General features: G+C 40.9%; 1 protein-coding gene across 1 annotated transcript in view; it reads right to left on the reverse strand.

The window, feature by feature from the left end:
• Nucleotides 1-13,476, reverse strand: part of LOC133534603 (UDP-glycosyltransferase UGT5-like) — a 36,419-nt gene that overhangs the window by 8,351 nt on the left and 14,592 nt on the right. Inside the window, 1 exon segment of the mRNA XM_061873786.1 lies at nt 9,322-9,547. Within this exon segment, the coding sequence (XP_061729770.1) occupies nt 9,322-9,547 (226 nt within the window).

Below are 13,476 nucleotides of genomic sequence, written 5' to 3' on the forward strand. Positions count from 1 at the left end.
AATTAATTTTGCAATTAAGTTTGAGTTTTTCGCCGTTTTAGTGTTTTTAATTGCACTTAAAACAATATGAGTGTACATGGTGATAGTGACACGGATCCCGCGACAGTAGACATGTTCCATGTCGCGCGAGGTTACGCCATTTTTCGGTTGGAAAATATTGAGGGTTCCGACTTGAAAGGGTATGATGAATCAGACATTAAGGATATAGAAAAGGACTTTCACAAAGCACAACTACGGATTTTACGTCCACTGAAACCCGAAAAACGTGTGGAGGAGTATGAAGTCACCAAGGAATTTGAACGTAAGCTAAAATCCGTAAAATGTAGGTTGAGACAAATGGCTAGAAGTGAAATAAGTGATAAGCCTGAAGTGAAATCTTTAACGCTTGAGAATAATTTAGCTAAGCTTCCAAAAATATCGATTACGCCTTTTGATGGGAAACTGGAAAGTTGGGTGTCTTTTAAGGAGCTTTTTGATTCCCTTATACATAGTCGGAGCAATATTAGTAATGTGGAGAAATTGCACTACCTTCTATCAAGCGTTCAGGGTTCCGCACATGATTTAATAAAAAGTTTTCCTTTGTCAGGTGACAATTACAGCAGTGCATATGAAACACTGTCCAACTATTATGATAGGAAGAGGCAAATTGCTGTCATGTACTATGAAAAACTGCTAAATTGTGAGCCAGTCAAAACCAAAATAGATTTGGAAAGGGTTTATAGAACTTTTAATGAGAATTTAACTATTTTGTCAAAATTTAACCTCCCCGACAAGAATTTTATGTTATATTATTTGCTTTGGGCAAAGTTAGATGTCGCCACCCGAGAAGCATTTGAGTTACAACTCGCTTCCAATACTGAAGTTCCAAAGTTTGAGGAATTAAAAAACTTTATTGAAAAGCGGAGCAGGGCTTTGGAAAACTCCAGTGTTAGTGTTAGGCCTCAAGTTCAGAATGTTAAACCGTTAACCAAAAACAAAACGGCCCTTGTCGTTTCGACTACATCAACACAGAGTTGTGTTTTTTGTTCGGGTCAACATAGTCTCGATAAATGTAACAAGTTTATAAATCTCAATAATGATGGCCGGTTTAATTTTGTTAAGGAGAAGGGTTTGTGTATTTTATGTTTCTCAAATGCACATAGGGTGAAAACTTGTCGAGCTTCTCGCTGTAGTGTGTGTAATCGCTCGCACCACAACTTATTGCATTTCACAAAGAGTGTGGAAGCTCCCATGGGCACAGAGATTGCCACTGCACCGTCTAGCAATGGCATGAGTAGTAGTAGTAGTAATAACACAGTTTTAGCTGCTATGGCGGGAGATAATACAATCTTCTTCGCTACTGCCCAGGTGTTAATTCGGGACAGTTCTGGTGTCTTCCGCCCAGTGCGGGCGCTCTTGGATGGTGCTAGTGCATGCAATTTCATGTCAAAATCCTGTGCAGAAATGCTAGGGTTTGAAACTTCTGGACAACACACTGTGTTTGGCATTGGCAATTCGCCATATCAAACATTTGGCGCACTATCATGTGAGGTCAAGCCAATGGGAAATGAACCCTCTTCACTGAGTACTAAACTCGAAGCTTTCGTTTTGTCGCCGGTATGTGCCGACCAACCTCCTCAACCTGTCGATTCGTCGGGGTGGTCGCACATCAGGAATTTATCGCTGGCTGATCCTGGTTTCGCCCGTCCGGCGCCGGTGGACCTGTTACTTAACGCACAGGTCTTCGTTTCGTCGTTGTTGCCCGGTATACGGCGCGGGGAGCCAGGACAGCCTACTCTGTTGAAAACCATCTATGGATGGGTTGTTATGGGTGAGTGTGACGGGAGTCAGCTCACAACAAGCGCTCTCGTATCGTATCGTAACAATAAAAATCATTGTTTTTTCGTGTCGAGTCCTTCGCAGATTTTGTCGCTTGATGATTCTATAAAAAAAATTTGGGAATTAGAAAACGTTAGTTCTCCGACTAAACCTTTCGTATCTGAGGAGGACCAACGCTGCGAGGACTATTTTCTTGAAAAATACTATCGCAATGAAGAAGGCAGGTTCGTAGTTCCACTACCATTTGTCGATCCCGCGAACAAACCTACCTTCCTCAATTCGCGTGAAATTGCTCTCAAGCGGTTCACGTCGTTGGAACGCAAGTTGAACTCCAACCCCGAGTTCAAAAGGGCGTATGTGGAATTTATGGATGACTATGAGGCTCGTGGTCACTTGGAAGAAGTGGAACCTCCTTCCACAAGTGAAGGCCACTTTTATTACATACCTCACCATGGAATTCTGCGCGATTCCGTCACCACTCCTCTTCGCGTGGTTTTCGACGCAAGCGCTAAGGACGCCAACGAGGTGTCCTTGAACGCTACTCTTCTCGCTGGGCCCAAGCTTCAGACTAACATCTTCGATCTGCTCACACGTTTTCGCTGGCATGCCGTCGTCTTCACAGGTGACGTGAAACAGATGTACAGGCAGATCCTGGTCTCTGATGAAGACGCTGAATTTCAGCGCATTTTGTGGCGCCCTTCTGCTGTCGGTCCTGTGCGCGACTACCGTCTTAAAACGGTAACCTACGGGGTTTCTGCTGCGCCATTCCAAGCTCTTCGTACAATGGCTCAACTTGCCAGTGATTCTGCAGCCGCATACCCAAGTGGTTCAACTGTTCTCGCTCGTGACATCTACGTCGACGACGTCGTCACCGGAGCGGATTCTGTCGAGCAGGCGCGTTTACTTCAGGTGGACCTTACGAAAATATTGTCGTCGGGGGGTTTCCACCTCAGGAAGTGGACCTCCAATAGTAGTGAGTTCTTGGAGAGTCTTCCGTCTTCTGATCTGTACTCGGAAGACTTTAAACATTTCGAAGAAATGACTGACATTTCTCTAAAGATATTGGGCTTGCTATGGCAACCTCAATCAGATTCTTTCCGGTTTCGTGTCGCCGCTGCTCCTAACGGTCGGTGCACCAAGCGCACCATTCTGTCGGAGATAGCTAGAATCTTCGATCCATTAGGTTTCCTCTCGCCTGTAACATTTCTCGCCAAGTATCTGATGCAATTGCTTTGGGTTTCGGGCGTTTCCTGGGATGGAGATGTCCCGGAAAGCATCAGGCTGGAATGGCAGGAATTCAAAACTCAACTCTCGTCGCTGAGTGCTGTAGCTGTGCCACGCCGTTTAGTCGGGAAATTCGACGTGCTACATCTTCACGGATTTTGTGACGCGTCAGAACGTGGCTTCTGTGCCGTAATCTACTGCCGTACAGTAACTGAGGAGGGTGACGTCGACGTCCAGCTCGTGTGTGCTAAGTCCAAGGTCGCGCCATTGCGTAAATTGTCGGTGCCGCGTCTCGAATTGCTCGCAGCGGTTCTGCTGTCTGACTTGATGGCTTCGGTCGTGGAGGCTTTGAAGCCTTTCCACTCGGTAGACAGAATCTTTGCATGGTCGGACTCAAGTGTGACGTTGACCTGGATTAAGTCGTGTCCGTCCAGGTGGAAAACGTTCGTGGCCAACCGTGTGAGTCATATCCAAGACGTTATTCCTCCCGATTCTTGGCATCATGTCAGAACCACTGACAATCCAGCCGACTGCGGATCGCGTGGTTTGCTTCCCCAAGATTTAGTCAACCAAACTTGCTGGTGGAGCGGGCCTGATTGGCTCAGGCACCCCACTGAGAGCTGGCCTAAGTCAGTGCTGCTGCCAGATAGGGACGTTCTCCATGATGAGCAAAAGATTACAGTCCTCGTAGTGTCCAATGACAATGCACTAATCGACAACTTACTGGAGAAGTTTTCGTCGTTAAGAACACTTCAACGTGTTTTAGCGTATTGTTGTCGCTTCGCGAATAACGCGAAGAACCGAAAAACGGCCGGGAAGTTGTTACACGGTCCTTTAACATCTTTCGAAATAAAGCAGGCACTCATGGTTCTTGTACGTTTCGTGCAGCAGCGCAGCTTCGCTCAGGAAATCGAAATCATTTTGAACAACCATTCGAACTCTCTCCCAAAAGCGTTCAGAAAACTGTCCCCATTCATGGATGACGCGGGTCTCTTGAGGGTGGGCGGTCGCCTGTCACGAGCTTCTCTCGACTTCGATGTAAAGCATCCTTTGCTTCTACCTCGCGACAATCGGCTGACCTTCCTTCTTATCGATGATTATCATAAGCGGTTCATGCATCCAGGCATCCAAACACTTCATAACTTGCTAGCGCAACATTTCTGGATTATGTGTCCGAAACGGGCTATTTATGCAGTCGTATCGAAGTGCATGAAGTGCTTTCGGGTTCGGCCACCGGGTGCTCCTGCGCCATTCATGGGCGACTTACCATCGTATCGAATATCCCAGCTGAAGGCTTTCTCGAGCGCAGCGGTTGACTTTGGTGGGCCTTTCGACATCGCTCTCGGTCGCGGACGTGGTAACAAGACGTACAAAGGTTATATTTGCGTCTTTGTCTGTACCGCAACAAAGGCCATTCATACCGAGCTCGTCACCGAGTTGTCCTCGGATGCTTTTCTCGCCGCACTTCGGCGTTTCGTCGCTCGCCGTGGTCGGTGCAGCCGGTTAGTGTCTGACCAAGGTAAAAATTTTGTCGGTGCGAACAACATCCTGCAACGCCTAGTGAAGGATGCTGCCGCACACCATACAATTCACTTCGAATTCAACACGCCGGGTAGCCCACATTTTTCAGGACTCGCTGAAGCTGGAATTAAAGCTGTTAAAACACACTTGTCGCGTGTCGTCGGGAACCAAAGGTTGACATACGAGGAATTCTCGACGATCTTAGCCCAAGTCGAGGCTTTACTCAACTCAAGGCCACTAACTCCTCTCAGCACCGACCCCAACGACCTGTCGGCCTTGACACCGGGTCATTTCCTCACCACGGAACCCCTATCGGTCGTACCTGAGGAAGACTTCTCAGACGTTCGGGTTAGCCCTCTCCAACGCTGGAAGTTGCTTCAGAAGATGCACCAGGACTTCTGGAACAAATGGTCGAAGGAGTATATGCATACTCTCCAGCAGCGGATGAAGTGGCACGACAGACACCCTAACGTCCAAGTTGGCACACTTGTGCTCGTTGTGAACGAGCAGACGAGCCCAATGAAGTGGCCCCTGGGTCGCATTATCAACACACACCCCGGATCTGACGGGATCTGTCGTGTGGTTACTGTGCGCACTGCCACAGGGTTGTACAAACGGCCTGTGGTCAAGCTGTGTCCACTACCTGCGTAGTCGCTTTAATGCGCTACATTTGTGTTGTCCATTCTTCGTTTAGCTTTAATATTATCGCACTTGTTTCACTTTTATTGTTCTTTCCGCTTAGTCAAAATACAAATGCATTTTGGTGGGCGGAATGTCCAGCTTTGGCCTTGTATTCTATAAGATTTTCTCGTATTTACTGTGGCAACACCAGCTCACAGTTGGAATTTGAATATTGCTCTGTCATAGACACGTCAGAGTCAGTGTGTCATCAACCTACCACTAGTTAACATCGTATTTCGTCGTTCTCGCTAATTTTCGCAACTTATTGAAAGCACTACTGCCAATCACGTCTCTAGCATTTAGACTCAGTGTTGTGTGGACGAAGGACACCAGGCACATCCGCGAAGTGGAAAATCCGAGGTCTAAGTTGGACGACTCAAGGTAACGGTTCTGAGCTTACTTCTAGCTGGCGACAAGGACAGCCAGAATCACCACCAGCGGTCTTCAACGGCGACCAACGATTTAGCCCCACAACTCCCGGACTGAAAGGTAACTTCGCCCTACACTATTTCACATTTTAGTTTTAATTTAATATTCTAATCTTAATATCTCACAACTTTCTTGCTCAACCGGCCCCTAAATTTCATTCCCTATCGCCCCCCTTTTTTCGAATTACAGTCCACTCTCTCGCTATTGAACAATGAGGACTCGAGGGAACTCCTCAAATGTTAAAGGCGTGTATATAGTGATTAGTATTTTCATTCACAAATCAAGTATTTACATTTGTAGAAGTGACATTAAAGAAGTGGAATTGCTGATGATGAACAGAACGGAACTCTTCAATGATGCATAGTTCACGTTTGGCAATTTGTTCTCTTTGCCAAGCAGTTAAGTTTTCAAGGCACATTTTTATATTTCTATCCTATTTAGTTTTTTAAATAATTATCTGGTGCTTTATTTCATGCATGGTTTGAAATAATTTATCTTAAATACAGTCGAATACCCTATTGCGGGTAGGTATCTTACCAGTCAACCATAGGGCAAATCTGAAATGTGTCAAGGTGGGTGAAGTGGCAAAAAAAAAAACATGTTACCTCCTTTTCTACATAATTAGGCGTAGGCAGCGTCCTACGTCAATTTTCAATTTTAATTTCATTATATGAAAATCAACAATCCATAATCGTTCTTTCACCGGTCTCAACATTGAAGTCGGTTTTATTTTCTTAAAAATGATATAGTCAGTATTTTCCTCGCGTTGGTGTAGTGAAAAATTTTGTGTTTCACTCGAAGGCAAAGTTTGTTTAACCCTCGTGCCTTGAAACCCTCGCAACGCTCAAGATTCCACTTCTCGAAACTCTTGTTACGCTCGTAGTTCAATTTTGTTATCTTTCGTTTCAATATTAGCACGAGCGGTTAAACAACAACTTTGCCTCCTTGTAAAACAAATAACTATTATGATTCAGATTTCTTTATTTCTTATTACGACTTTATAAATAAGTACTAAATACAAAAAAAAGATGTCGATTGAACTGTCAATTAATTGTTCGTTATTTCTATATTGTTTAATTGAGATTTTTTTAGTTTCGTTTTTGTGTTTTATGGCGGTAATTAAATTTAGAATACATGTTGTCATGAGTGTGAAGAATGATTTAAAAAAAATCAGGTTGTATTTATTATTTTAAATATGATAGTTATCACTGCTGAGGTGAAATGTCTTGTGTACCACACGAGACCAAAGTTATTTACATCTCGTGCGCTTTTAGAATTTTGAGTCCCTTGCTACGCTCAAGATTTCAAATTAGATTCACGAGCGTAGCGAGTTTAGTGAGCGATATATATAGAGAGCGATTATATATAGAGAGCGATTATAGAATGTTCCGCTTGCACGGGACTCAATATAAGCACTCGAACAACTGAAACTTTGCTCTCTTGTTGTACAAATAAGTATTAAATATTCCATTCTTCCGATCGAGGTCGGATACCTTTTGTAAGTATCAGGTTCAGGTGTCAGTGGTGTCGTCGATAATTTACAAACAATGCTATACAAATGTATGTATGTGTGTAACGGTCGTTAGAAGCCGTACAAGTCTTGGCTCCAACTACCTACATTATTGTATGATCACGAAGTAATAATCTCAGAAAGTCGATATTCGATCTACCTATGTACTTCGAGAGTGAGAGCTTAATTCAATTAGGTATATTATATGTGGTATTATTACATGAGGTATCAGGTAGGGGAAAGCTCCTACCTAAATGTGTCTAACCTGAAGGTGTCTTCAATTTGGTCCTAACCTGGGCCGTCTGCACCCCAGCCAGTAACATTAGTACTTACGGAAATTCGTAAATTGTGTGTTGTGTGATGGTTTGCACGCCTGTGAGGGGCTATAGACCGCGATCCAGGAACAATTTCCATGACCAATTGCCTCCCGCCTGAAAACTCGTGTAGTGGTTAACGGCTAGGTATGATGAACCCTCGTGGACGTCAGCTGCCGCTCCGTTGGTGGGTTGAGGAATGGCAGCCACCGAAACACGTAAAACAAAAAAAAATTGTCATCGCCTCCCGTTTGATATTTTGTCAAATGATAGTTCAGATGCTGTTGTTACTTTAAAAAATCGTCAGCTGGTTATATCGCGGTGGTAAGAACATCAGCTGGTCGCATGAACATGTAAAAAATAAGGGGTATACCTTTTATGATAGCAATAACAAATCATGGAACTTCGCATGTAGCATTTCATCAGGCGTAAACGCCTGAAAAGCCTTCAACAGACTACGCAATTTACACATTACGCATACTTTGCCGCATATAAAGTGATAAGGCGCATATTTTTTGCATGTCCATTTTACAGCTGACGGTCATTCCACCGCGATAGAACCGGGTGACGGTTATTTAGTTTAAAACAGCATCTAAACTATCATCTGACAAAGTATCAGCCGGGAGGCGATGACTGACGAAATATGCTCCTGGCCCGCGGTCTACTATCACTATCAGATATTATATTGACGAATGCGCACGAGTGAGTTCGCAAATGGATTATCAAATTATCAAATGCATTTCGACGTGTATGCTCGCGCGCAGTCATCTGTTTAAAAATAAATATTAAATATCTTTATTCAGTAATAAAGGACAAATATTTGCTTACGTTTTGGTTTATGTTTTTGTATAGTCTATTATAGTTAGTCCGTTTTTAAAAATTATTTTGTCGTTATTGATATTGCGCTGTCGTTACTCTTCTCGCAACATCTAGCGCGTTTGAAACGTGCAGGTAACTAAATATTAATGATCCGCCACTTGTCTATCGGGGAAACCTTATTATAGTGGCTCTAAACATTATTGTTTTTCTCATGTTTTTATAAATAATCTTTACACGTAAATTATATTTAATTAAGTACCACACATGTAGGTAATACGCAGGGTGTTTATTTAGTCACCTGCAATAATTTACGGGCTGAATTTATAGGTCATACTGAGCAACTTTTACTTTGGGACCAACCCCGAAATCGCGAAAAAATCTTTTACTCTCACATGGAGAATGTCAAGATCAGACAGGCAAAATGTATGAAACAGACATTGTTTTTCGCGATTTCGGGGTTGGTCCCATATTAAAAGTTCCTCAGTATATGACCTATATACCTATATTCACCACGTAAATTATTGCAGGTGACTAAATAAACACCCTGTATAATTTGGTTTGCTGGTCTTTTCTCCAGGAACGGTTCACTACACGGCAAAAGTACTTTATTCTTAGAATATCATGTCGTAGTAGTGTCAATTCTCCATAATCGGATATCTATAATCACGCACACACCACAGTACGTGATGTGGTGAATAGGTTATCAATATTAGATGTAAATAAGTAATAAGGTCACGTATGAGGGGATATCGTAATATCTTCTGCTTATTCATTATATAACACTGATTGCAAGTATGCGATAAGGAAGTATTGTTTGAGGCATAAACCGTCACTTTAGTATTAACCTATTTTTTACTGGAACGGGAGTTTACTCTTAACAACAATATGAAGTCTGACAACTTCATATTGACTCTGTTGCGCTGCGCGTGGTAGGGATAGGAGGACCAGGTGAGAAACCGCCCGAATATTAAGGCTCATTTTCAAACATGATTATTGGTTACTCACTCAGTAACTCTGATTGCGGTATCCATTTGACCCTCATGATGTTCCCGGTGATGGTGCCCTCCTCGTCGCTGTCCTCGTACTTCCACACCACCCGCTGCTTCAATTTGGACAGGGCGTTGATGATGATCTCCTCTTTGTATTTCGGTATTGACGCGGTCTTGATCAGAGAGCCGAAGCTGAACAGGACCACGCCTTCGGAAGACTCGTTAAGAAATTTCTCGATATACTGAAACGAATACAACAGCCCTTAACGTTGGGTATTGGCCACAGTTTGACCCGGAACCATTTCGTCATGAGATACTCGAAACACATAAATACAATAGTAATTTCGTAGTGGCTATTGATGATATTTTGAGCTCTCAGTATCACTGAGAGCCTAAAATAGAATGCTCGACATTGGCGTGCTCCATGCTCTGCTAAGTCTACACAGCCTAAATATACCAGTTAAAATTAGCCGTTAATCATTATTGGCACGACGTAACATTTCGCCAACAAGTCACGTTATGTTCTGCTGCTTACTAACTATTCGTACCACATGTTAAAGTAATAAGAAAAATCTAGGGTCGAATTACGGATCCGTTGTAATCAGTGTTTAATTATGCAATGCAATTCGATTCAATAGTACCTAACCTATAAGATGGAACAGAAGGTGTAGAAGTACATGTGACGCCCTGTATGCAAATTTTCATCTTCATCGGAAACCGGGAAGTGGGTCAAAGGGTCTAGCCGCAATCCTATAGTGAAACTGCCCCTGGCTGAAATGTATACCTTTCTTAGAAGCGTTAATTGGTCTTATTATAAGATATCATTTTACAATATTTCAAGCCTGGAATCCCCTTGGTTTGGATTAAAAAAAAAATATATATAAAATCTTTTTTAATTTTTCTAAGCTAAACTAATGGTTAGATTTCTTTGAAATTCGGATTATACATGGCACTAATAGCAATACATTTTCAAAAAAAATCAAGGTTCTAACTTATTTACAAAGGACTAAAAAATATTTTTTTTTGTTTAATTTTTTTTTAATTATTTACAAGAGGGCGACAACCTCAATTTTTAGGTATTTAATGCACAATACAATATTGTATGAAATATATTTTTTTCATAAAAATCCATCTGTGGCAACAAGGTAAAAATCTCTTACTAATGCAGGCCATTCGACTTAAGGCGTCTGTAGGTTACGCATTGGGCCAACGTACTTGGCTCATTGTGTACTTCCGCCTTTACAACCATTTAGTAGGTATTAACGAGCAGCAGCTAGTCGAGCAGAAAAATTGTTTACACTAAGTATATATTTTTTAATGCAGTATTGCGTATTTCATAATAGGAATGTTTACGTAGTAGTTGTTTACGTACAGCAATGGTAGATTACATACCGAGGCCAATAAAATAAGAAATGTCTCAGAACACATGTAATTATCGGCCGAAGCGAAGCTGAGGTCTATTATGACATACGCAATACTGCCTTAAAAAATATTACGTATCAAAAGAAACTAAAAAAGTAAAGCACATTTTATTAAAATCCTACAATTTACACCTTAACATAACACATAATTACTCATCCTCGTCACTGTCTGTATTAATACTAACATTTATACCTTCGGTCTTGAACAGTGCACAGAGTTTATGGCTAGGCCGCGGAATTCTGGATAAAAATCTGCCATACGACAAGTAATATATAATTGCCGCTACATGTGAACAACAACCTACTGTTCTTAACCCATTCGCACATTCACAACAATATTGATCGATTGCTTCTACTCCCCTCTTTTTGCCATCATACTTTATGAAGCATCTATATACCTCCTTAGACATATGCCGAGAATGTATCTGTATTTTACGATTTATGGTCGTAAGACGAATTGCCTGCATTAGTAAGACATTTTTATCTTGTTGCCACAGATGGATTTTTATGAAAAAAAATATATTTCATACAACATTGTATTGTGCATTAAATACCTAAAAATTGAGGTTGTCGCCCTCTTGTAAATAAAAAAAAAAAAAACAAAAATATTTTTTTAGGCCTTTGTAAATAGGTTAGAACCTTGATATATATTTTTTAAATGTATTGCTATTAGTGCCATGTATAATCCGAATTACAAAGAAATCTAACCATTAGTTTAGCTTAGAAAAATTAAAAAAGATTTTATATATTTTTTTTTATCCAAACCAAGGGGATTCCAGGCTTGAAATATTGTAAAATGATATCTTATAATAAGACCAATTAACGTTTCTAAGAAAGGTATACATTTTAGCCAGGGGCAGTTTCACTATAGGATTGCGGCTAGACCCTTTAACTTGCAAGATTTGTTTACAGGCCGACAGACAACGGGACAGGTGAAACTAAATAAAAGCTTGTATAAATGGTTTTGTGTGGCACATACAACTTTTCTCCTCAGCCATAAGAACATAACAAGGAAAAATACAATAGTTAAACGAAAAGTCTCCTAAAAGCGACTACTAAACCGACACTAAAACCATATGCCCTAAGCAATACCCCATTTTCAAACATACTCCTATGTAGTTGCAGTACCAGGAATATCCAACAGACCAGACCCAGCCGGATAAAATTGATTGTCATATTTTTATACGGCTCAACACGATTGGAATAACGCTACGTCGTACAAAATTAATTATAATAATTGTTTAATTCGCATAAAAAACAGTTTTCCAATTAATTCCAAATTCGATGAGACACAGACCCGTTGAAACCGTAACCATTATCGGATTAACTATCACTATTTTAATTCGTCATACCTAATATATGATGGTTCATACAATTACACATTAAAATAATCGATTACAAATAGGAACATGATAAACCGCCACCTGCAAACATTTTTATCTAAATAACCATGTTAAATGTAAGTAATAAAATACTGTAATTAATGCACATTACAAGCGTGGCTAATTTCTATGCTCATTAACTAATCAAAATGTGATTTAAAAAAGTAAAATATTGTTATGTAGAGATACAATGACTTACCTACTTTGATAACGACCAGTCCTAATGGTAGGGGAGTCACGAGGGAGTTTTTGGGAGTTACTGGAGCGCGGCAGATTAACATAAGGAGGATTCCTTGCATCATGTTGAGTACCTCCACCATATGAGTCCTTAAAACAGGTTCGCGCGTTCAAGACAGCACATCAAATTAGTAAAAAAAAAACCGGGCAAGAGCGAGTCGGACTCGCGCACGAAGGGTTCCGTACCATTATTTATAAAAACGGCAAGAAAATATGTTTGTTGTATGGGAGCCCCCCTTAATTATTTATTTTATTCTGATTTTAGTATTTGTTGTTAAAGCGGCAACAGAAATACATCCTCTGTAAAAATTTCAACTGTCTAGCTATCACGGTTCATCAGATACAGCCTGGTGACAGACGGACGGACGGACGGACAGCGAAGTCTCAGTAATAGGGTCCCGTTTGACCCTTTGGGTACGGAACCCTAAAAATGGAGCGTTAGAAATACTCGAGCGCGTCCGATTAAAGCATCTATAGTGGATTAATTACTTGTTGAAAAGTGTCTATTTCAATAATCTGATGATTTCAGCGAACCGTTAGCGAGTGGTGCCGTCACAAAGTTACAAAAAAAATACCTTGACTTACTCGAACGCGGACGATTTTTACTAAAGTGTAATCATTATTTCTTGTAACTGATATGGAAGCTGAATCTATTATTGACGACCCAATAGAACTAGTTGATGTGCAATACAACGATACTTCCTCAGATGAGGAAAACGATTAAAAAATTAGAAAATGTTTGACCCCTGCAGGCCATTTCTGAAACGTCCCGTTATTTTCGAGTTGGAACCGTTCCAAAGTTTACTCATTCAGAACTTTTGGGCTCTTCGAGCTTAAAGTATGGCTTTTTATTATCATTAAGCTCCTCGAGATCAAAAAATTGATTATTATTCCAGCAAAATATTAAAATAAAACTACGATATATCTAGAATGCGTCGTTCAATTTTGTTTACTTTTTACGCATAAAAAAGTATGTAATATAAGAATTTTGAAAATTGTCTTGAATAATTGAAAATAATAAGTCTAAGTGTCAGAATTAAGATATACTCCTCAAAGTTATCGTCAGATTTCGATTTAACACAACTGATGGGACAATACAATACTCTTTATTGCACACCTCACTACCAGTTT

This window comes from Cydia pomonella, chromosome 2, assembly GCF_033807575.1.
Source record: "Cydia pomonella isolate Wapato2018A chromosome 2, ilCydPomo1, whole genome shotgun sequence".
Taxonomy (NCBI): domain Eukaryota; kingdom Metazoa; phylum Arthropoda; class Insecta; order Lepidoptera; family Tortricidae; genus Cydia; species Cydia pomonella.